The 26142-nt window shown below is 49.8% G+C and overlaps 2 protein-coding genes across 2 annotated transcripts; one reads left to right on the top strand and one right to left on the bottom strand.

The window, feature by feature from the left end:
- Nucleotides 1-1014: 1014 nt before the first annotated feature.
- Nucleotides 1015-2387, bottom strand: LOC311254123 (uncharacterized protein). The gene is made up of 4 exons (XM_084384525.1): nucleotides 2286-2387; nucleotides 2099-2200; nucleotides 1486-1557; nucleotides 1015-1395 (listed from the first exon to the last, which is right to left on the bottom strand). Exons 1-4 carry the CDS (start codon nucleotides 2316-2318, stop codon nucleotides 1021-1023), a joined length of 582 nt encoding a protein of 193 aa, XP_084240651.1. The 5' UTR covers nucleotides 2319-2387; the 3' UTR covers nucleotides 1015-1020.
- Nucleotides 2388-6913: 4526 nt separating this feature from the next.
- LOC311254122 (coxsackievirus and adenovirus receptor homolog) lies at nucleotides 6914-7888 on the top strand (the record flags this gene model as incomplete). The annotated part of the gene is made up of 1 exon (XM_084384524.1): nucleotides 6914-7888. The coding sequence occupies one exon, from the start codon at nucleotides 6914-6916 to the stop codon at nucleotides 7886-7888; it is 975 nt and encodes a 324-aa protein (XP_084240650.1).
- Between the last annotated feature and the right edge of the window lie 18254 nt (nucleotides 7889-26142).

Raw genomic sequence — 26142 nt, 5'->3', positions numbered from 1 at the left:
TCCAGAAATTGTACTTTACCCCCGGTTCTCATCGGAACCTTCCCCCTAGTGAAGCACCTGTCCCCGGGCATGTGTCTGACGTTGTTACCGTATGGTGGTCAACTTCCAGAAATTATACTTTACCCCCGGTTCTCATCGGAACCTTCCCCCCCAGTGAAGCACCTGTCCCCGGGCATGTGTCTGACATATTTACCATATGGAGGTCCACTTCCGGGAGTTACACTTTACCCACGGTTCTCATCGGAACCTTCCGCCGAGTCAAGCACCTGTCCCCGGGCATGTGTCTGAGGTATGTACCCTATGGAGGTCCACTTCCAGGAGTTATACTTTACCGTCGGTTCTCATTGAAACCTTCCCCCGAGTCAAGCACATGTCCCCGGGCATGTGTCTGAGGTATGTACCGTATGGAGGTCCACTTCCAGGAGTTATAATTTACCCCCGGTTCTCATTGAAACCTTCCCCCGACTCATGCACCTGTCCCCGGGCATGTGTCTGACATATTTACCGTATGGTGGTCAACTTCCAGAAATTGTACTTTACCCCCGGTTCTCATCGGAACCTTCCCCCTAGTGAAGCACCTGTCCCCGGGCATGTGTCTGACGTTGTTACCGTATGGTGGTCAACTTCCAGAAATTATACTTTACCCCCGGTTCTCATCGGAACCTTCCCCCCCAGTGAAGCACCTGTCCCCGGGCATGTGTCTGACGTTGTTACCGTATGGTGGTCAACTTCCAGAAATTATACTTTACCCCCGGTTCTCATCGGAACCTTCCCCCCCAGTGAAGCACCTGTCCCCGGGCATGTGTCTGACGTTGTTACCGTATGGTGGTCAACTTCCAGAAATTATACTTTACCCCCGGTTCTCATCGGAACCGTCCCCCCCAGTGAAGCACCTGTCCCCGGGCATGTGTCTGACATATGTACCGCATGGAGGTTCATTTTCAGGAATTCAACCTTGAGCCTTTATTTACATTATTTTCTCCAAATACAATATAATACACTTGTATACAACATGATACATCACATATAAGTAGAGCCATCATTTCTTATCATCATTCTGATACGATTTCTCAAATTCTCAACAGATAAATGCAGTTTGCTGCAAATCCGGAGGATTGCTGGGTTAGAGGCCAGGACCTGTCTAATTCGCCTTCTCGTGATGAGTTTGGTCTCGATTTCTTTCTGGAAAAGCAGCTCGAGCATCGCAAGGAATTTGGGGCTGAAGTGCAGTACTCTTCTTCGACCATCAGTGGGTATTCTTTCCGGAAGTGCGACTTCTTCGGGGGTAGATCCGTCATCCCTCTCAGTCACCTTGGCCTTATTGCGACGGAACTTTAGCTTCTTCCTCTTTTTCCTCTTCCCAGACGGGGAGACCGGTACAACGGTATGACAATCCTATGGAAAGAGTGTGTTATATTTTGGGTTAAGTATTGCATTCCGTATATTACACTGACTGAACCACCACATTCCAGGAATTCTACTCACCAAGTCCATGTGGTGCTCCTTGGAGAGCCGTCGTTCCAGGCGTTCCTCCTCATCACTTGCAGACAAGTCCAACTATAGAACAACAACAACAACATACCAAACGTAAGACATGGCCATGGATCATCACTTCCACAATATCGACATGGATGAATGCTACTTGCCCTATTTCAGGCAACGGCCCTGGGCATATGTCTGTGGCGCCACGGTGGGAGGATGAATGCATTTCCAAATCGACTTCCAGGAATCAGCCCTTAGTTCCACAATTTCAACATACACTTCCATATATTCTACTCCAGTCCAATAAGACTCAGAAAAGCATTTCTTTGATTCACGGTTTATTTTCAAAATGTTTAAAAAAATAGAGACATGTAATGATGACTGTGTACACGATTCCAAGAAGAGACATGACCACAAGGACGATGAGAAGGCTGTTCTCTCCTGGCAAGTGGCAAGCGCATCTCAATCTATTAAAAAAAACGTATCACTTAGCTACAGGTTAGGGTTACATTGATGAACGTATAATTCCAAGAATTGAACGTTGTCTTTAAGGAATTTTTTTGTAACTTTCCTGGAAGTAGACCTGGCGTCTTTAAATCTTTAAAATTACACTTGCCTTTGTTCTCTGGCCTGGGGTAAGTTGCTCGAATTCTGTACATTCATCCGATGCATCTCCACATCCCTCGTTGTCCATAGCGCAGGTGGTGGCATCGCTAACCTGGAACGAAGGACAAACAAACTCTATATTACATGATATATATATATATATGACAAGACAAGAACAAGACTTCCACAAAACCTACCTTAGAAACTTTCCCGTGAGCACCTCGCAACATCGAAGTCCCAAATCAACTGAGCATGTGTGCCGTGCACACATGTAGCAACCACGATTGGTTGACGCCCACTTCCAGCGTTAGCGACCACCGATTGGTCGACGGCCAATTGCGTCACTTCCTTTAAGTGACGCAATTGGCCATGAACCAATCGGTGTGATTCCACAATTTCAACACGGTCATGGTCCAATTCCTGGAAGGTGATCATATCCCCGGTTCAGTCTAAAACATAGCAGGCATAGAAGCACCTATCCCCGGCATGTGTCTGAGGTATGTACCGTATAGAGGTCCACTTCCAGGAGTTATACTTTACCCCCGGTTCTCATTGAAACCTTCCCCCGAGTCAAGCACCTGTCCCCGGGCATGTGTCTGAGGTATGTATGTATGTAGCGTATGGAGGTCCACTTCCAGGAGTTATACTTTACCTCCGGTTCTCATTGAAACCTTCCCCCGACTCAAGCACCTGTCCCCGGGCATGTGTCTGAGGTATGTCCCGTATGGAGGTCCACTTCCAGGAGTTACACTTTACCCTTGGTTCTCATCTCAACCTTCCCCGGACTCAAGCACCTGTCCCTGGGCATGTGCCTGAGGTATGTACCGTATGGAGGTCCACTTCCAGGAGTTACACTATACCCTTGGTTCTCATCTCAACCTTCCCCCGACTCAAGCACCTGTCCCTGGGCATGTGTCTGAGGTAAGTACCGTATGGAGGTCCACTTCCAGGAGTTATACTTTACCTCCGGTTCTCATTGAAACCTTCCCCCGAGTCAAGCACCTGTCCCCGGGCATGTGTCTGAGGTAAGTACCGTATGGAGGTCCACTTCCAGGAGTTATACTTTACCTCCGGTTCTCATTGAAACCTTCCCCCGAGTCAAGCACCTGTCCCCGGGCATGTGTCTGAGGTATGTATGTATGTAGCGTATGGAGGTCCACTTCCAGGAGTTATACTTTACCCCCGGTTCTCATCTCAACCTTCCCCCGACTCAAGCACCTGTCCCCGGGCATGTGTCTGAGGTATGTCCCGTATGGAGGTCCACTTCCAGGAGTTACACTTTACCCACGGTTCTCATCTCAACCTTCCCCGGACTCAAGCACCTGTCCCTGGGCATGTGTCTGAGGTAAGTACCGTATGGAGGTCCACTTCCAGGAGTTATACTTTACCTCCGGTTCTCATTGAAACCTTCCCCCGAGTCAAGCACCTGTCCCCGGGCATGTGTCTGAGGTAAGTACCGTATGGAGATCCACTTCCAGGAGTTATACTTTACCTCCGGTTCTCATTGAAACCTTCCCCCGAGTCAAGCACCTGTCCCCGGGCATGTGTCTGAGGTAAGTACCGCATGGAGGTCCACTTCCAGGAGTTATACTTTACCTCCGGTTCTCATTGAAACCTTCCCCCAAGTCAAGCACCTGTCCCCGGGCATGTGTCTGAGGTAAGTACCGTATGGAGGTCCACTTCCAGGAGTTACACTTTACCCCCGGTTCTCATCTCAACCTTCCCCCGACTCAAGCACCTGTCCCCGGGCATGTGTCTGAGGTATGTCCCGTATGGAGGTCCACTTCCAGGAGTTACACTTTACCCCCGGTTCTCATCTCAACCTTTCCCGGACTCAAGCACCTGTCCCTGGGCATGTGTCTGAGGTAAGTACCGTATGGAGGTCCACTTCCAGGAGTTATACTTTACCTCCGGTTCTCATTGAAACCTTCCCCCGAGTCAAGCACCTGTCCCCGGGCATGTGTCTGAGGTAAGTACCGTATGGAGATCCACTTCCAGGAGTTATACTTTACCCACGGTTCTCATCGGAACCTTCCCCCGACTCAAGCACCTGTCCCCGGGCATGTGTCTGAGGTAGATACCGCATGGTGGTCATCTTCTTGGAAGGTGATCATATCCCCGGTTCACTCTAAAACATAGCGGGCAGAGAAGCACCTATCCCGGGCACGCTTCTTAGATACTTACCGCATGGAAGTCCAATTCCGGAAAGGGTACTTTGGTTAGGCCCAACTCCAGGAAGTCAAACAGATAGAAACAGCGACACCTTGTGGCCGTTCAGTAGATTGCGTCAAGTGTTTTTTGAACGTGTAAAATAAATACAAAAAAGGATTTTAATTCATCCAAAACGACATTTTTGAGATCTCCTAATTCAGAAGTATCTGTCATATTTTTCCCATGTCATTATTTTACTTTTTTGGTCGCAATCGTGGAAGCACTATGTTAGCATACGAGATTTAGTACCTCGCCATTGGAAATGAATGGAGTGCGGGATAGCGCATTAGCCGACCCGTTGCCCACGAGCTAATTCCCCATACACAATCATTGGATTCGGTTCCACAATATCGGCCCCAATTCCTGGAAACTAGCCGCGGGAGTCTAACCCTAACCCTAACCCCTAACCCCTAACCCTAACCCTAACCCTAACCCCTAACCCTAACCCTAACCCTAACCCTAATTAGAACCTGCTAGCTGGAAGTTAGGAAATTTTCCATGTGGAATTTCCATATTGTGGACGTTCATATTATGGAATTTGTTTAAAAGGCTCATAAAAGTCACATTAAATGATAAAAATGTGTGAAAATCACCAAAATGCATGTCTCGCACCTCAAAGATAATTAACAAAGTGTTTTAATGTCGTTAAATTGCAATTTTATCAACAAATAATGATTTTTTTCAAACCTCACTTCTGCGTTGACGTTTTTCTACCACTAGATGGCAGCAAGAGACCATCAAATAATTTTACCGCTAAATTTCGATTTTGACCTACTTGCGTAGGTAAGTTGGAATTCAAATACAACAGTTCGGTATATTTCCAGGAGTTATACTTTACACCCGGTTCTCATTGAAACCTTCCCCTGATTCATGCACCTGTCCCCGGGCACGTGTCTGAGGTATGTACCGTATGGAGGTCCACTTCCAGCAGTTATACTTTACCCATGGTTCTCATTGAAACCTTCTCCCGACTCAAGCATCGATGCCTGGCATGTGTCTGAGATATTTACCGTATAGTGGTCCACTTCCAGGAGTTATACTTTACCCTTGGTTATCATTTCAACCTTCCCCCGACTCAAGCCCCTGTCCCCGGGCATGTGTCTGAGGTATGTACCCTATGAAGGTCCGCTTCCAGGAGTTATACTTTACCCTTGGTTCTCATCTCAACCTTGCCCTGAGTCAAGAACCTGTCCCCGGGCATGTGTCTGAGGTATGTCCCGTATGGAGGTCCACTTCCAGGAGTTATACTTTACCCATGGTTCTCATTGAAACCTTCTCCCGACTCAAGCATCGATGCCTAGCATGTGTCTGAGATATTTACCGTATAGTGGTCCACTTCCAGGAGTTATACTTTACCCTTGGTTATCATTGAACCTTCCCCCGACTCAAGCACCTGTCCCCGGGCATGTGTCTGAGGTATGTACCGTATGGAGGTCCACTTCCAGGAGTTATACTTTACCCTTGGTTCTCATCTCAACCTTCCCCCGACTCAAGCAACTGTCCCCGGGCATGTGTCTGAGGTATGTACCCTATGGAGGTCCACTTCCAGGAGTTATACTTTACCCATGGTTCTCATTTAAACCTTCTCCCGACTCAAGCATCGATGCCTGGCATGTGTCTGAGATATTTACCGTATAGTGGTCCACTTCCAGGAGTTATACTTTACCCTTGGTTCTCATTGAACCTTCCCCCGACTCAAGCACCTGTCCCCGGGCATGTGTCTGAGGTATGTACCGTATGGAGGTCCACTTCCAGGAGTTATACTTTACCTCCGGTTCTCATTGAAACCTTCCCCAGAGTCAAGCACCTGTCCCCGGGCATGTGTCTGACATATTTACCGTATGGAGGTCCACTTCCAGGAGTTACAGTTTACCCCCGGTTCTCATTGAAGCCTTACCCCCAGTGAAGCTCCTGTCCCCGGGCATGTGTCTGACATATTTACCGTATGGAGGTCCACTTCCAGGAGTTATACTTTACCCCCGGTTCTCATTGAAACCTTCCCCCGACTCATAAACCTGTCCCCGGGCATGTGTCTGAGGTATGTACCCAATGGAGGTCCACTTCCAGGAGTTATACTTTACCCCCGGTTCTCATCGAAACCTGTCCCCGGGCATGTGTCTGAGGTATGTACCCTATGGAGGTCCACTTCCAGGAGTTATACTTTACCCACGGTTCTCATCGGAACCTTCCGCCGAGTCAAGCACCTGTCCCCGGGCATGTGTCTGACATATTTACCGTATGGAGGTCCACTTCCAGGAGTTATACTTTACCTCCGGTTCTCATTGAAACCTTCCCCAGAGTCAAGCACCTGTCCCCGGGCATGTGTCTGACATATTTACCGTATGGTGGTCAACTTCCAGAAATTGTACTTTACCCCCGGTTCTCATCGGAACCTTCCCCCTAGTGAAGCACCTGTCCCCGGGCATGTGTCTGAGGTATGTACCGTATGGAGGTCCACTTCCATGAATTCAACCTTGAGCATTTCCAGGAATTCAACCAATTGCGTCAATTCCTGCTTTAGCCACCACTGATTGGTTGACGGTCAATTTCGTCACCAACAGGAAGTGACGAAATTTGGCCGTCAACCAATCGGATGAATTCTACACTTACGACCATGCAAGGTTATAAATATACCTGCCTACAGATGAGAGGCCATTTCTTCCGTCAGACAGGCAGCGGTATGTTTCGGCTTGTCGTCCACTGGGTTTTCACAGCGCTAATGGTCACAGGACTGGAAATAAGCACCAAACCCAACCGGGTTTTGGAGATGGCTGTGGGGGACAGTGTGACGCTGGACTGCCAGTTCACCACTGCCCCCGAGGACACCGGGCCTTTGGAGATCGAATGGTCCGTCAAGTCCGTCCGCCACCCGTTGGACAAAGAAGTGGTGCTCATGTATGCGGCCGGCCAGATCTACGACGGCTACTACGAAGCACTAACCGGCAGAGTCTACTTCCATTCGGCGGACCCCGGGAGAGGAGATGGCAACATACAGCTTACGCTGCTGACTCCCTCGGACTCAGGCATCTACTATTGCCAGGTCAAGAAGGCTCCGGGCATCCGGAGCGTGATGACAGTCGTCCGGGTGCTCATACCGCCATCCGGGGCCAGTTGTTATTCCACCGAGGGGGCTGGAGTGGTTGGAAAAACCAAAGTGCTACATTGTGGAACTCAAGAAGGTGCGCCACCTGTCTGGTACCACTGGGGACGAGAGCCACCATGGGAACTGCTACCAACCTCCGCGGTGATGGACGCAACGGCGGGCACACTCACCATCTTGGATGCCAGTGCGGAAGACGGAGGGATTTACAAATGTACCGCCATGAATAGAGTTGGTATGGATCTCTGCTTCCTGGAATTGGACTTAACCCAACCTCCAGCGATAGTAATGATCGTAGGGCCTGCGGCGGGGAGCCTGGCCGCCATTGGGGTCATCTCTGCCGGCATCTACCTCCTCGTGAAGCACCTACGGAGAAAACCAAAAGACATTCCCAACGAGATCGTGGAGGATGCAAGTCCCCCGAGACATCGCCGTAAAAGGAAGCCTAGCCCTTACCCCACAATTGTGGAAGAGAAATCTGTGTTATAAAGAGTCATGTGAGTGTGTATATATGTGTGTAAATAAAAAATGTAATGATAATTATGATAACTTTCTGAGGCGTGTCTTTTGTACTTACCGCATAGAGGTCTAATTCCTGGAAGTTTATCATACCCCCGGTCCACTGTAAAACATAGCGGGCATAGAAGCACATATCCCGGGCAAGTGTCTTTGGTATTTACCGCATGGTGGTATTATTCCTGGAAGGTGATCACATCCACGGTTCACTCTAAAAACATAGCGGGCATAGAAGCACATATCCCAGGCATTTATCTTAGATACTTACCGCATGGTGGTATTATTCCTGGAAGGTGATCACATCCACAGTTCACTCTAAAAACATAGCGGGCATAGAAGCACCTATCCCCGGCATGTGTCTGACGTAGATACTGCATGGTGGTATTATTCCTGGAAGGTGATCACATCCACGGTTCACTCTAAAAACATAGCGGGCATAGAAGCACATATCCCAGGCATGTATCTTAGATACTTACCGCATGGTGGTATTATTCCTGGAAGGTGATCACATCCACGGTTCACTCTAAAAACATAGCGGGCATAGAAGCACATATCCCGGGCAAGTGTCTTTGGTATTTACCGCATGGTGGTATTATTCCTGGAAGGTGATCACATCCACGGTTCACTCTAAAAACATAGCGGGCATAGAAGCACATATCCCAGGCATGTATCTTAGATACTTACCGCATGGTGGTATTATTCCTGGAAGGTGATCACATCCACGGTTCACTCTAAAAACATAGCGGGCATAGAAGCACATATCCCGGGCAAGTGTCTTTGGTATTTACCGCATGGTGGTATTATTCCTGGAAGGTGATCACATCCACGGTTCACTCTAAAAACATAGCGGGCATAGAAGCACATATCCCAGGCATGTATCTTAGATACTTACCGCATGGTGGTATTATTCCTGGAAGGTGATCACATCCACAGTTCACTCTAAAAACATAGCGGGCATAGAAGCACCTATCCCCGGCATGTGTCTGATGTAGATACTGCATGGTGGTATTATTCCTGGAAGGTGATCACATCCACGGTTCACTCTAAAAACATAGCGGGCATAGAAGCACATATCCCGGGCAAGTGTCTTTGGTATTTACCGCATGGTGGTATTATTCCTGGAAGGTGATCACATCCACGGTTCACTCTAAAAACATAGCGGGCATAGAAGCACATATCCCAGGCATGTATCTTAGATACTTACCGCATGGTGGTATTATTCCTGGAAGGTGATCACATCCACAGTTCACTCTAAAAACATAGCGGGCATAGAAGCACCTATCCCCGGCATGTGTCTGACGTAGATACTGCATGGTGGTATTATTCCTGGAAGGTGATCACATCCACGGTTCACTCTAAAAACATAGCGGGCATAGAAGCACATATCCCGGGCAAGTGTCTTTGGTATTTACCGCATGGTGGTATTATTCCTGGAAGGTGATCACATCCACGGTTCACTCTAAAAACATAGCGGGCATAGAAGCACATATCCCAGGCATGTATCTTAGATACTTACCGCATGGTGGTATTATTCCTGGAAGGTGATCACATCCACGGTTCACTCTAAAAACATAGCGGGCATAGAAACACCTATCCCCGGCATGTATCTTAGATATTTTCCGTATGGTGGTCAACTTCCAGGAGTTATACTTTACCCCCGGTTCTCATTGAAACCTTCCCCCGACTCATGCACCTGTCCCCGGGCATGTGTCTGAGGTATGTACCCAATGGAGGTCCACTTCCAGGAGTTATACTTTACCTCCGGTTCTCATCTCAACCTTCCCCCGAGTCAAGCACCTGTCCCCGGGCATGTGTCTGAGGTATGTCCCGTATGGAGGTCCACTTCCAGGAGTTATACTTTACCCATGGTTCTCATTGAAACCTTCTCCCGACTCAAGCATCGATGCCTGGCATGTGTCTGAGATATTTACCGTATAGTGGTCCACTTCCAGGAGTTATACTTTACCCTTGGTTCTCATTGAAACCTTCCCCCGACTCAAGCACCTGTCCCCGGGCAGGTGTCTGAGGTATGTACCGTATAGTGGTCCACTTCCAGGAGTTATACTTTACCCTTGGTTCTCATTGAAACCTTCCCCCGACTCAAGCACCTGTCCCCGGGCAGGTGTCTGAGGTATGTACCGTATGGAGGTCCACTTCCAGGAGTTATACTTTACCCTTGGTTCTCATCTCAACCTTCCCCCGACTCAAGCAACTGTCCCCGGGCATGTGTCTGAGGTATGCACCCTATGGAGGTCCACTTCCAGGAGTTATACTTTACCCTTGGTTCTCATCTCAACCTTGCCCCGAGTCAAGAACCTGTCCCCGGGCATGTGTCTGAGGTATGTCCCGTATGGAGGTCCACTTCCAGGAGTTATACTTTACCCACGGTTCTCATTGAAACCTTCTCCCGACTCAAGCATCGATGCCTGGCATGTGTCTGAGATATTTACCGTATAGTGGTCCACTTCCAGGAGTTATACTTTACCCTTGGTTCTCATTGAAACCTTCCCCCGACTCAAGCACCTGTCCCCGGGCATGTGTCTGAGGTATGTACCGTATGGAGGTCCACTTCCAGGAGTTATACTTTACCCTTGGTTCTCATCTCAACCTTCCCCCGACTCAAGCAACTGTCCCCGGGCATGTGTCTGAGGTATGTACCCTATGGAGGTCCACTTCCAGGAGTTATACTTTACCCATGGTTCTCATTGAAACCTTCTCCCGACTCAAGCATCGATGCCTGGCATGTGTCTGAGATATTTACCGTATAGTGGTCCACTTCCAGGAGTTATACTTTACCCTTGGTTCTCATTGAAACCTTCCCCCGACTCAAGCACCTGTCCCCGCGCAGGTGTCTGAGGTATGTACCGTATGGAGGTCCACTTCCAGGAGTTATACTTTACCCTTGGTTCTCATCTCAACCTTCCCCCGACTCAAGCAACTGTCCCCGGGCATGTGTCTGAGGTATGCACCCTATGGAGGTCCACTTCCAGGAGTTATACTTTACCCTTGGTTCTCATCTCAACCTTGCCCCGAGTCAAGAACCTGTCCCCGGGCATGTGTCTGAGGTATGTCCCGTATGGAGGTCCACTTCCAGGAGTTATACTTTACCCACGGTTCTCATTGAAACCTTCTCCCGACTCAAGCATCGATGCCTGGCATGTGTCTGAGATATTTACCGTATAGTGGTCCACTTCCAGGAGTTATACTTTACCCTTGGTTCTCATTGAAACCTTCCCCCGACTCAAGCACCTGTCCCCGAGCATGTGTCTGAGGTATGTACCGTATGGAGGTCCACTTCCAGGAGTTATACTTTACCCTTGGTTCTCATCTCAACCTTCCCCCGACTCAAGCAACTGTCCCCGGGCATGTGTCTGAGGTATGTACCCTATGGAGGTCCACTTCCAGGAGTTATACTTTACCCTTGGTTCTCATCTCAACCTTCCCCCGACTCAAGCAACTGTCCCCGGGCATGTGTCTGAGGCATGCACCCTATGGAGGTCCACTTCCAGGAGTTATACTTTACCCTTGGTTCTCATCTCAACCTTGCCCCGAGTCAAGAACCTGTCCCCGGGCATGTGTCTGAGGTATGTCCCGTACGGAGGTCCACTTCCAGGAGTTATACTTTACCCACGGTTCTCATTGAAACCTTCCCCCGACTCAAGCACCTGTCCCCGGGCATGTGTCTGAGATATTTACCGTACGGTGGTCCACTTCCGGAAATTATACTTAATGTAAAGGCATTGCTTTTATCGGGTTTAATTCCTGGAATCATACGTAATTTTCCCGGAATATCACCTTGCTGATGCATAATTAATGAGGGGAGTGGCTTTTTTTTTTTTTTACAAGGGTATAAAAGGTTTGGGTTATCGCTAAATCTGTTAGTCACAATCTAGCGACGATGAAGGTAAGACACAAAACCCTTTCTCTCAGGTACAATTTTAATTCCTGGAATCGGACGTATTTTTTCTGGAACTTAGGAATACTTTTTAATGGTTTGAATTATTTGTTGTTTTCAACGTTTTAAATTCCTGGAATTAGACGTATTTTCTGTCCCCGGGCATGTGTCTGAGGTATGTACCCTATGGAGGTCCACTTCCAGGAGTTATACTTTACCCCCGGTTCTCATTGAAACCTTCCCCCGACTCAAGCACCTGTCCCCGGGCATGTGTCTGAGATATTTACCGTACGGTGGTCCACTTCCGGAAATTATACTTAATGTAAAGGCATTGCTTTTATCGGGTTTAATTCCTGGAATCATACGTAATTTTCCCGGAATATCACCTTGCTGATGCATAATTAATGAGGGGAGTGGCTTTTTTTTTTTTTTACAAGGGTATAAAAGGTTTGGGTTATCGCCAAATCTGTTAGTCACAATCTAGCGACGTTTGTTGTTTTCAACGTGTTAAATTCCTGGAATTAGACGTATTTTTTCCGGAATATTAATTTCATTTCTCTACCTTAGGAACAAAAGAAGAAAAAGTGCCCCGAATGCGGCCACCGATTCGCCAGCCTCTCCCGGCACATCCGCGAGAAACACGGGGTCCAGGATTCTGTCCAGCGCCGGCTAATAATCAGCCAGAGGTCGCTCAGATACGGAGGGAAGCTCCGGTGCCCCATCAAGGGGTGCCAGGGCCGGACAGCATACGTCCGGCTGGATAAGCACCTCATCGCGACCCATGGCCACAGCCCGGTACGATACAAATCGGTGAAAAACATAACCTGTGTTCTTTCTTCCATTTTCTTTCAATAATGTAATGCTCAACCCACAGGGGAAGCGCTTGTCGGCGCTGTTGGAAAAAGCCAAACGTCGGGCTATAAATGACAGCCTGAGTGAGATGGCGGACCCGCCGACACCAACCCAGGCGGCCCCACCGACACCACCCCCGGCGGCCACGCCGACACCACCCCCGCCGGCCCCGCCGACACCACCCCCGCCGGCCTCGCCGACACCGCCGGCGGCGGCTCCACCGACGCACACCCCGGCGTCTCCATCGGTGGATGAAGTAGTGAGACGCCTGGAGAGGGCAAAGGAGGTCATAGTGTCGCTTGTGGGGGAGATGGACATGCTGCAGGTTCTCGTTAAAAACCTGACCCGTCTCCCTCCTCCAAGAGCGCCTGCACCTCCTTCTCCCTCTCCGGTGTCTCCTACTCGTCCCGCCGGTCCAGCACCTCCTCCTCCCGCCGGTCCCAACAGCTCAGAGTCTCCTCCGCCTCCTCCTCCTCCTGCCAGCCCAGGGTCTCCGCCTTCTCCTCCTGCCAGCCCAGGGTCTCCTCTTCCACCTCCTCCCGCCAGTCCAGAGGTTCCTCCTCCCCACGTACTCTCATCCCCACCCGCAGCAGCATCCACTCCCCTGCCTGGTCCCTCCTCCTCCTCCAAGTCCGGCAGTCTCAGCCCCAACCTGGGTGAGTTGAATTCCTGGAATCAGATGATGTTTGTCCGTAATATGAACTTGTTCAATTCCTGGACAAATGCATACTCTGCCAGGAATCTGACGTTGTTTTTCCGGAATTTTCTTTTCTTTTCTTTTGTTTTTAGACTTTCTCTTGGACTCCTTTGAGGCGAACCTCTTGGGGCCTAACCAGACCGCGAAAGCCAAGAAAAACGTAAAGCAGCGAATATCTTATGCTAAGAAGTTCCTGCTTTACATGTCCGTCGGGGGCACGGACATAAATAAGAGCCTACTTTTTCTTAACAACACGGTCAAACTCAATGGGTATGTAGCTCTGCTTTGTCCTCTCCAAAACCAAGTGATGGAATTCATTTCCATATTTGCGGAGCTCATGACTTCCATTGTTTCGACCATCAGGTACCTAAATCACCTGAGGACCAAATTGAAGCCCACGAGCCAGAAACATGTCCTTATCGACATAGAAGCGTTCCTGAGGTTTATCATGGCCTCCTCCATACCTCAGGTTCGCATAACGGGCAAAATCATCGGCTCGATTCTGGAGAGGCTGCGGGGGTGGAAAAAGGGGTTGGGTGCGCAGGTTGTAGTCCAAAGGTTGGAATACAAACGGAGAAAATCAGGTGTGTTCCAATGTAGGTTAGAATGGTTGATACTCTTAAATTCTGTTGTCACTGTGTTATTTATGTCGTGTTTTTTTTCCTAAAGATTCTCTGGTGACCCCCGGCCAAATCCTGGCTTACCTGAGGGCGGCCAGGAAGAGACTCCCGAAGGCCATGAGGGCCTTGAAGGGGGATGCAAAGAGCTCCGCCAAGCTGGGCGCGGTGGTGGGGATGCTGGTCGGCACGATGGCGGTGACGACGGGCCACCGGAAGGGCGTGTTCCTTTCGATGAAGGAAGCGGAGGTCCGGCAGGCCCAGCTGTACGGCAAGACGTACACAATCAGGGTGAGTTTGTTTGGTTATTAATGATGACAGTTTCGTGAAGTACAATACCTGGAATCCATAGTCCCTTTTCCGGAACTTGAACTTACCCACTGTTCACTCACAATCTTTGTCCTCAGTCAGGCGACTGTTCTCGGCATGTGTTTCTGGTAAGTATCGCATGGGGGTCTAATTCCTAGAATGTGACTTTGCATGGGGGTCAAACTCCTGGAATGAGACTTTGCCCCCGGTTCTCATCGAAACTTTCCCCCAAGTCATGCACCTATCCCGGGCGTGTGTCTTTGGTACTTACAGCATGGAGGTCCGATTCCTGGAAGTCGATCTACCGTAACTTGCTTTACAGTAACATTTCTTCTGCTTCTTACTTTCCCAGGTCGTGGATCACAAGACCGTCGGGGCGTTCGGGCCGGCCATGGTCGGGATTTCCGAAATTGACATGTTCCAGATCCTCCGGTTTGCGAAACTTCGCAAATTCCTCCCCGGCTTCCACATGAAGCCAGACACCATTTTCTTCAACCGGGCCGGGGCGGAGATGTACAAGCTGGGGGACTACTTCACCCGCAGCTGGACCGACATTGGGCTGCCAGGGGCCCCCACGCTGCGGGACATCCGCACGGCCGTGGCAACAATGGTATGTCAGTCTTATCAATAGTGTCTATTCCGGAATAACGACGTGAGGCTATAATGTACCGTGATATGCATAAAATGATAAAATGTTCACCTACTCTCCTACAGGCAGACAGAATGCTCTCCCCGGAGGACACCCTCCTCGTGAACAACAGCATGTGCCATGACCCGAAAACCGCCAAGAGGTTTTATGTCATGGGGGAGAGGACCCCCAAGGAGGTTATGAAGGTCCGGCTCTCCATCCTGCGCGGCCTCCTGGACTGGGCGGATCCTGTAACAAATACGGGTGAGCCTTTCAATATGTAATGATAGCTCTGTAGCCAATGCACATTCTTGTTTGCTAGCCCTAACCCAAATTCATTTCTTCTAAAATCATCATAAAGAGGAGAGCCAGGCAGGGGCGGCGGAGCAGAGCCAGGCAATGCGGGAGGAGGAGAGCCAGGCTCCGGACGAGGCGATGGAGGTAGAGTCGGAGGTAGAGCCAGAGCCAGAGCCACAACCACAACCTGGGCCTTCCAGAATTAGGACGCTGACTGACTCAGAGTCGGACTCGGACTCCTCCACCTCCTCGTCATCTTCCGGGACGTCGTCGTCCCAGTCAAGTGACTTTATTGATGCCTGAATAATGTGTGTAATAGTGTAATAATGAATAAAGTCTTGTTGTATTTTATTTGGAATTTATTTGTATTTAATTTCATTTATATTATTCTGTGAATAAAAGACTGTTTAAACAATAATGTTTCATTCATTACCATAGAGGTTAAATTCCTGGAAGGTGACCATACAGACCTTTAGCTCTTAAACATACCGGGTAGAGTAGCACATATCCCGGACAAGTGTCTTTGGTATTTACCGCTTGGTGGTATTATTCCTGGAAGGTGATCACATCCACGGTTCACTCTAAAAACATAGCGGGCATAGAAGCACATATCCCGGGCAAGTGTCTTTGGTATTTACCGCATGGTGGTATTATTCCTGGAAGGTGATCACATCCACGGTTCACTCTAAAAACATAGCGAGCATAGAAGCACATATCCCGGGCATGTATCTTAAATACTTACCGCATAGTAGTATGATTCCTGGAAGGTGATCACATCCACGGTTCACTCTAAAAACATAGCGGGCATAGAAGCACATATCCCGGGCAAGTGTCTTTGGTATTTACCGCATGGTGGTATTATTCCTGGAAGGTGATCACATCCACGGTTCACTCTAAAAACATAGCGAGCATAGAAGCACATATCCCGGGCATGTATCTTAAATACTTACCGCATAGTAGTATTATTCCTGGAAGGTGATCACATCCACGGTTCACTCTAAAAACATAGCGGGCATAGAAGCACATATCCCGGGCAAGTGTCTTTGGTATTTACCGCATGGTGGTATTATTCCTGGAAGGTGATCACATCCACGGTTCACTCTAAAAACATAGCGAGCATAGAAGCACATATCCCGGGCATGTATCTTAAATACTTACCGCATAGTAGTATTATTCCTGGAAGGTGATCACATCCACGGTTCACTCTAAAAACATAGCGGGCATAGAAGCACATATCCCGGGCAAGTGTCTTTGGTATTTACCGCATGGTGGTATTATTCCTGGAAGGTGATCACATCCACGGTTCACTCTAAAAACATAGCGGGCATAGAAGCACATATCCCGGGCAAGTGTCTTTGGTATTTACCGCATGGTGGTATTATTCCTGGAAGGTGATCACATCCACGGTTCACTCTAAAAACATAGCGAGCATAGAAGCACATATCCCGGGCATGTATCTTAAATACTTACCGCATAGTAGTATTATTCCTGGAAGGTGATCACATCCACGGTTCACTCTAAAAACATAGCGGGCATAGAAGCACATATCCCGGGCAAGTGTCTTTGGTATTTACCGCATGGTGGTATTATTCCTGGAAGGTGATCACATCCACGGTTCACTCTAAAAACATAGCGAGCATAGAAGCACATATCCCGGGCATGTATCTTAAATACTTACCGCATAGTAGTATTATTCCTGGAAGGTGATCACATCCACGGTTCACTCTAAAAACATAGCGAGCATAGAAGCACATATCCCGGGCATGTATCTTAAATACTTACCGCATGGTAGTATTATTCCTGGAAGGTGATCACATCCACGGTTCACTCTAAAAACATAGCGGGCATAGAAGCACCTGTCCCGGGGCATGTGTCTGAGGTATGTACCCTATGGAGGTCCACTTCCAGGAGTTGCACTTTACCCACGGTTCTCATCGGAACCTTCCCCCGAGTCAAGCAACTGTCCCCTGGCATGTGTCTGAGGTATGTACCCTATGGAGGTCCACTTCCAGGAGTTACACTTTACCTCCGGTTCTCATTGAAACCTTACCCCCAGTGAAGCACCTGTCCCCGGGCATGTGTCTGACATATTTACCGTATGGAGGTCCACTTCCAGGAGTTATACTTTACCCCCGGTTCTCATTGAAACATTACCCCCAGTGAAGCACCTGTCCCCGGGCATGTGTCTGACATATTTACCGTATGGAGGTCCACTTCCAGGAGTTATACTTTACCTCCGGTTCTCATTGAAACCTTCCCCCGAGTCAAGCACCTGTCCCCGGCCATGTGTCTGAGGTATGTACCGTATGGAGGTCCACTTCCAGGAGTTATACTTTACCCACGGTTCTCATCGGAACCTTCCCCCGAGTCAAGCACCTGTCCCCGGGCATGTGTCTGAGGTATGTAGCGTATGGAGGTCCACTTCCAGGAGTTATACTTTACCCACGGTTCTCATCGGAACCTTCCGCCGAGTCAAGCACCTGTCCCCGGGCATGTGTCTGTGGTATGTACCGTATGGAGGTCCACTTCCAAGAGTTATACTTTACCCCCGGTTCTCATTGAAACCTTCCCCCAACTCATGCACCTGTCCCCGGGCATGTGTCTGAGGTATGTACCGTATGGAGGTCCACTTCCAGGAGTTATACTTTACCTCCGGTTCTCATTGAAACCTTCCCCCGAGTCAAGCACCTGTCCCCGGGCATGTGTCTGAGGTATGTACCGTATGGAGGTCAACTTCCAGGAGTTATACTTTACCCACGGTTCTCATTGAAACCTTCCCCCGAGTCAAGCACCTGTCCCCGGGCATGTGTCTGAGGTATGTACCGTATGGAGGTCCACTTCCAGGAGTTATACTTTACCCACGGTTCTCATCGGAACCTTCCGCCGAGTCAAGCACCTGTCCCCGGGCATGTGTCTGAGGTATGTACCCAATGGAGGTCCACTTCCAGGAGTTATACTTTACCCCCGGTTCTCATTGAAACATTACCCCCAGTGAAGCACCTGTCCCCGGGCATGTGTCTGACATATTTACCGTATGGAGGTCCACTTCCAGGAGTTATACTTTACCCCCGGTTCTCATTGAAACCTTCCCGAGAGTCAAGCACCTGTCCCCGGGCATGTGTCTGAGGTATGTACCCAATGGAGGTCCACTTCCAGGAGTTATACTTTACCTCCGGTTCTCATTGAAACCTTCCCCCGAGTCAAGCACCTGTCCCCGGGCATGTGTCTGAGGTATGTACCGTATGGAGGTCCACTTCCAGGAGTTATACTTTACCCACGGTTCTCATCGGAACCTTCCCCCGAGTCAAGCACCTATCCCCGGGCATGTGTCTGAGGTATGTAGCGTATGGAGGTCCACTTCCAGGAGTTATACTTTACCCACGGTTCTCATCGGAACCTTCCGCCGAGTCAAGCACCTGTCCCCGGGCATGTGTCTGTGGTATGTACCGTATGGAGGTCCACTTCCAAGAGTTATACTTTACCCCCGGTTCTCATTGAAACCTTCCCCCAACTCATGCACCTGTCCCCGGGCATGTGTCTGAGGTATGTACCGTATGGAGGTCCACTTCCAGGAGTTATACTTTACCTCCGGTTCTCATTGAAACCTTCCCCCGAGTCAAGCACCTGTCCCCGGGCATGTGTCTGAGGTATGTACCGTATGGAGGTCCACTTCCAGGAGTTATACTTTACCCACGGTTCTCATCGGAACCTTCCCCCGAGTCAAGCACCTGTCCCCGGGCATGTGTCTGAGGTATGTAGCGTATGGAGGTCCACTTCCAGGAGTTATAGTTTACCCACGGTTCTCATCGGAACCTTCCGCCGAGTCAAGCACCTGTCCCCGGGCATGTGTCTGTGGTATGTACCGTATGGAGGTCCACTTCCAAGAGTTATACTTTACCCCCGGTTCTCATTGAAACCTTCCCCCAACTCATGCACCTGTCCCCGGGCATGTGTCTGAGGTATGTACCGTATGGAGGTCCACTTCCAGGAGTTATACTTTACCTCCGGTTCTCATTGAAACCTTCCCCCGAGTCAAGCACCTGTCCCCGGGCATGTGTCTGAGGTATGTAGCGTATGGAGGTCCACTTCCAGGAGTTATAGTTTACCCACGGTTCTCATCGGAACCTTCCGCCGAGTCAAGCACCTGTCCCCGGGCATGTGTCTGAGGTATGTACCGTATGGAGGTCCACTTCCAGGAGTTATACTTTACCTCCGGTTCTCATTGAAACCTTCCCCCGAGTCAAGCACCTGTCCCCGGGCATGTGTCTGAGGTATGTACCGTATGGAGGTCCACTTCCAGGAGTTATACTTTACCCACGGTTCTCATCGGAACCTTCCCCCGAGTCAAGCACCTGTCCCCGGGCATGTGTCTGAGGTATGTACCCAATGGAGGTCCACTTCCAGGAGTTATACTTTACCTCCGGTTCTCATTGAAACCTTCCCCCGAGTCAAGCACCTGTCCCCGGGCATGTGTCTGAGGTATGTACCGTATGGAGGTCCACTTCCAGGAGTTATACTTTACCCCCGGTTCTCATTGAAACCTTCCCCCAACTCATGCACCTGTCCCCGGGCATGTGTCTGAGGTATGTACCGTATGGAGGTCCACTTCCAGGAGTTATACTTTACCTCCGGTTCTCATTGAAACCTTCCCCCGAGTCAAGCACCTGTCCCCGGGCATGTGTCTGAGGTATGTAGCGTATGGAGGTCCACTTCCAGGAGTTATACTTTACCCACGGTTCTCATCGGAACCTTCCCCCGAGTCAAGCACCTATCCCCGGGCATGTGTCTGAGGTATGAAGCGTATGGAGGTCCACTTCCAGGAGTTATACTTTACCCACGGTTCTCATCGGAACCTTCCGCCGAGTCAAGCACCTGTCCCCGGGCATGTGTCTGAGGTATGTACCGTATGGAGGTCCACTTCCAGGAGTTATACTTTACCTCCGGTTCTCATTGAAACCTGTCCCCGGGCATGTGTCTGAGGTATGTACCCTATGGAGGTCCACTTCCAGGAGTTATACTTTACCCACGGTTCTCATCGGAACCTTCCCCCGAGTCAAGCACCTATCCCCGGGCATGTGTCTGAGGTATGTAGCGTATGGAGGTCCACTTCCAGGAGTCATACTTTACCCACGGTTCTCATCGGAACCTTCCGCCGAGTCAAGCACCTGTCCCCGGGCATGTGTCTGAGGTATGTACCCAATGGAGGTCCACTTCCAGGAGTTATACTTTACCTCCGGTTCTCATTGAAACCTGTCCCCGGGCATGTGTCTGAGGTATGTACCCAATGGAGGTCCACTTCCAGGAGTTATACTTTACCTCCGGTTCTCATTGAAACCTTCCCCCGAGTCAAGCACCTGTCCCCGGGCATGTGTCTGAGGTATGTACCGTATGGACGTCCACTTCCAGGAGTTATACTTTACCCACGGTTCTCATCGGAACCTTCCCCCGAGTCAAGCACCTATCCCCGGGCATGTGTCTGAGGTATGTAGCGTATGGAGGTCCACTTCCAGGAGTTATACTTTACCCACGGTTCTCATCGGAACCTTCCGCCGAGTCAAGCACCTGTCCCCGGGCATGTGTCTGTGGTATGTACCGTATGGAGGTCCACTTCCAAGAGTTATACTTTACCCCCGGTTCTCATTGAAACCTTCCCCCAACTCATGCACCTGTCCCCGGGCATGTGTCTGAGGTATGTAGCGTATGGAGGTCCACTTCCAGGAGTTATAGTTTACCCACGGTTCTCATCGGAACCTTCCCCCGAGTCAAGCACCTGTCCCCGGGCATGTGTCTGACATATTTACCGTATGGAGGTCCACTTCCAGGAGTTATACTTTACCCCCGGTTCTCATTGAAACATTCCCCCGACTCATGCACCTGTCCCCGGGCATGTGTCTGAGGTATGTACCCAATGGAGGTCCACTTCCAGGAGTTATACTTTACCCCGGTTCTCATTGAAACCTGTCCCCGGGCATGTGTCTGAGGTATGTAGCGTATGGAGGTCCACTTCCAGGAGTTATAGTTTACCCACGGTTCTCATCGGAACCTTCCCCCGAGTCAAGCACCTGTCCCCGGGCATGTGTCTGACATATTTACCGTATGGAGGTCCACTTCCAGGAGTTATACTTTACCCCCGGTTCTCATTGAAACATTCCCCCGACTCATGCACCTGTCCCCGGGCATGTGTCTGAGGTATGTACCCAATGGAGGTCCACTTCCAGGAGTTATACTTTACCCCGGTTCTCATTGAAACCTGTCCCCGGGCATGTGTCTGAGGTATGTAGCGTATGGAGGTCCACTTCCAGGAGTTATAGTTTACCCACGGTTCTCATCGGAACCTTCCCCCGAGTCAAGCACCTGTCCCCGGGCATGTGTCTGACATATTTACCGTATGGAGGTCCACTTCCAGGAGTTATACTTTACCCCCGGTTCTCATTGAAACATTCCCCCGACTCATGCACCTGTCCCCGGGCATGTGTCTGAGGTATGTACCCAATGGAGGTCCACTTCCAGGAGTTATACTTTACCCCGGTTCTCATTGAAACCTGTCCCCGGGCATGTGTCTGAGGTATGTAGCGTATGGAGGTCCACTTCCAGGAGTTATAGTTTACCCACGGTTCTCATCGGAACCTTCCCCCGAGTCAAGCACCTGTCCCCGGGCATGTGTCTGACATATTTACCGTATGGAGGTCCACTTCCAGGAGTTATACTTTAGGTTTTAACCTTGCTCTCCATCCGACCCTGGGTACCCACTCTTAAGCCCCCCCCCGGTTATTTTACGGAATTTCAACCGCCCAGGAAGTTCGTGCCCCTGGTACTCCGTTTAAGTCTTCGTGCCCCTGGTACTCTATGCTGGATTCCTGGAAGTCCACCGTGGGCTTCCAGGAATCCAGCATAGAGTACCAGGGGCACGAAGACTTAAACGGAGTACCAGGGGCACGAGTTTCCTGCGGGGTTGAATTTCCGGAATATAACCGGGGGGGGGCTTAAGTGTGGGTACGCAGGGTCGGATGGTGAACATGTTCGGATGGTTATCTGGAGGACTGACAGAGACCGCATGGATGTCCACTTCCGGAAATTATACTTTACCACCAGTTCACATCGGAACCTTCCCCCCCAGTGAAGCACCTGTCCCCGGGCATGTGTCTGACATATTTACCATATGGAGGTCCACTTCCGGGAGTTACACTTTACCCACGGTTCTCATCGGAACCTTCCGCCGAGTCAAGCACCTGTCCCCGGGCATGTGTCTGAGGTATGTACCCTATGGAGGTCCACTTCCAGGAGTTATACTTTACCGTCGGTTCTCATTGAAACCTTCCCCCGAGTCAAGCACATGTCCCCGGGCATGTGTCTGAGGTATGTACCGTATGGAGGTCCACTTCCAGGAGTTATAATTTACCCCCGGTTCTCATTGAAACCTTCCCCCGACTCATGCACCTGTCCCCGGGCATGTGTCTGACATATTTACCGTATGGTGGTCAACTTCCAGAAATTGTACTTTACCCCCGGTTCTCATCGGAACCTTCCCCCTAGTGAAGCACCTGTCCCCGGGCATGTGTCTGACGTTGTTACCGTATGGTGGTCAACTTCCAGAAATTATACTTTACCCCCGGTTCTCATCGGAACCTTCCCCCCCAGTGAAGCACCTGTCCCCGGGCATGTGTCTGACGTTGTTACCGCATGGTGGTCAACTTCCAGAAATTATACTTTACCCCCGGTTCTCATCGGAACCTTCCCCCCCAGTGAAGCACCTGTCCCCGGGCATGTGTCTGACGTTGTTACCGTATGGTGGTCAACTTCCAGAAATTATACTTTACCCCCGGTTCTCATCGGAACCTTCCCCCCCAGTGAAGCACCTGTCCCCGGGCATGTGTCTGACATATTTACCATATGGAAGTCCACTTCCGGGAGTTACACTTTACCCACGGTTCTCATCGGAACCTTCCGCCGAGTCAAGCACCTGTCCCCGGGCATGTGTCTGAGGTATGTACCCTATGGAGGTCCACTTCCAGGAGTTATACTTTACCGTCGGTTCTCATTGAAACCTTCCCCCGAGTCAAGCACATGTCCCCGGGCATGTGTCTGAGGTATGTACCGTATGGAGGTCCACTTCCAGGAGTTATAATTTACCCCCGGTTCTCATTGAAACCTTCCCCCGACTCATGCACCTGTCCCCGGGCATGTGTCTGACATATTTACCGTATGGTGGTCAACTTCCAGAAATTGTACTTTACCCCCGGTTCTCATCGGAACCTTCCCCCTAGTGAAGCACCTGTCCCCGGGCATGTGTCTGACGTTGTTACCGTATGGTGGTCAACTTCCAGAAATTATACTTTACCCCCGGTTCTCATCGGAACCTTCCCCCCCAGTGAAGCACCTGTCCCCGGGCATGTGTCTGACATATTTACCATATGGAGGTCCACTTCCGGGAGTTACACTTTACCCACGGTTCTCATCGGAACCTTCCGCCGAGTCAAGCACCTGTCCCCGGGCATGTGTCTGAGGTATGTACCCTATGGAGGTCCACTTCCAGGAGTTATACTTTACCGTCGGTTCTCATTGAAACCTTCCCCCGAGTCAAGCACATGTCCCCGGGCATGTGTCTGAGGTATGTACCGTATGGAGGTCCACTTCCAGGAGTTATAATTTACCCCCGGTTCTCATTGAAACCTTCCCCCGACTCATGCACCTGTCCCCGGGCATGTGTCTGACATATTTACCGTATGGTGGTCAACTTCCAGAAATTGTACTTTACCCCCGGTTCTCATCGGAACCTTCCCCCTAGTGAAGCACCTGTCCCCGGGCATGTGTCTGACGTTGTTACCGTATGGTGGTCAACTTCCAGAAATTATACTTTACCCCCGGTTCTCATCGGAACCTTCCCCCCCAGTGAAGCACCTGTCCCCGGGCATGTGTCTGACATATTTACCATATGGAGGTCCACTTCCGGGAGTTACACTTTACCCACGGTTCTCATCGGAACCTTCCGCCGAGTCAAGCACCTGTCCCCGGGCATGTGTCTGAGGTATGTACCCTATGGAGGTCCACTTCCAGGAGTTATACTTTACCGTCGGTTCTCATTGAAACCTTCCCCCGAGTCAAGCACATGTCCCCGGGCATGTGTCTGAGGTATGTACCGTATGGAGGTCCACTTCCAGGAGTTATAATTTACCCCCGGTTCTCATTGAAACCTTCCCCCGACTCATGCACCTGTCCCCGGGCATGTGTCTGACATATTTACCGTATGGTGGTCAACTTCCAGAAATTGTACTTTACCCCCGGTTCTCATCGGAACCTTCCCCCTAGTGAAGCACCTGTCCCCGGGCATGTGTCTGACGTTGTTACCGTATGGTGGTCAACTTCCAGAAATTATACTTTACCCCCGGTTCTCATCGGAACCTTCCCCCCCAGTGAAGCACCTGTCCCCGGGCATGTGTCTGACGTTGTTACCGTATGGTGGTCAACTTCCAGAAATTATACTTTACCCCCGGTTCTCATCGGAACCTTCCCCCCCAGTGAAGCACCTGTCCCCGGGCATGTGTCTGACGTTGTTACCGTATGGTGGTCAACTTCCAGAAATTATACTTTACCCCCGGTTCTCATCGGAACCGTCCCCCCCAGTGAAGCACCTGTCCCCGGGCATGTGTCTGACATATGTACCGCATGGAGGTTCATTTTCAGGAATTCAACCTTGAGCCTTTATTTACATTATTTTCTCCAAATACAATATAATACACTTGTATACAACATGATACATCACATATAAGTAGAGCCATCATTTCTTATCATCATTCTGATACGATTTCTCAAATTCTCAACAGATAAATGCAGTTTGCTGCAAATCCGGAGGATTGCTGGGTTAGAGGCCAGGACCTGTCTAATTCGCCTTCTCGTGATGAGTTTGGTCTCGATTTCTTTCTGGAAAAGCAGCTCGAGCATCGCAAGGAATTTGGGGCTGAAGTGCAGTACTCTTCTTCGACCATCAGTGGGTATTCTTTCCGGAAGTGCGACTTCTTCGGGGGTAGATCCGTCATCCCTCTCAGTCACCTTGGCCTTATTGCGACGGAACTTTAGCTTCTTCCTCTTTTTCCTCTTCCCAGACGGGGAGACCGGTACAACGGTATGACAATCCTATGGAAAGAGTGTGTTATATTTTGGGTTAAGTATTGCATTCCGTATATTACACTGACTGAACCACCACATTCCAGGAATTCTACTCACCAAGTCCATGTGGTGCTCCTTGGAGAGCCGTCGTTCCAGGCGTTCCTCCTCATCACTTGCAGACAAGTCCAACTATAGAACAACAACAACAACATACCAAACGTAAGACATGGCCATGGATCATCACTTCCACAATATCGACATGGATGAATGCTACTTGCCCTATTTCAGGCAACGGCCCTGGGCATATGTCTGTGGCGCCACGGTGGGAGGATGAATGCATTTCCAAATCGACTTCCAGGAATCAGCCCTTAGTTCCACAATTTCAACATACACTTCCATATATTCTACTCCAGTCCAATAAGACTCAGAAAAGCATTTCTTTGATTCACGGTTTATTTTCAAAATGTTTAAAAAAATAGAGACATGTAATGATGACTGTGTACACGATTCCAAGAAGAGACATGACCACAAGGACGATGAGAAGGCTGTTCTCTCCTGGCAAGTGGCAAGCGCATCTCAATCTATTAAAAAAAACGTATCACTTAGCTACAGGTTAGGGTTACATTGATGAACGTATAATTCCAAGAATTGAACGTTGTCTTTAAGGAATTTTTTTGTAACTTTCCTGGAAGTAGACCTGGCGTCTTTAAATCTTTAAAATTACACTTGCCTTTGTTCTCTGGCCTGGGGTAAGTTGCTCGAATTCTGTACATTCATCCGATGCATCTCCACATCCCTCGTTGTCCATAGCGCAGGTGGTGGCATCGC

This window comes from Pagrus pagrus (genome assembly GCF_965226575.1).
Source record: "Pagrus pagrus genome assembly, contig: HAP1_SCAFFOLD_413, whole genome shotgun sequence".
NCBI lineage: Eukaryota > Metazoa > Chordata > Actinopteri > Spariformes > Sparidae > Pagrus > Pagrus pagrus.
Note: the sequence above shows the minus strand (reverse complement) of the source record. Positions and strands in the feature narration are given on the sequence as shown.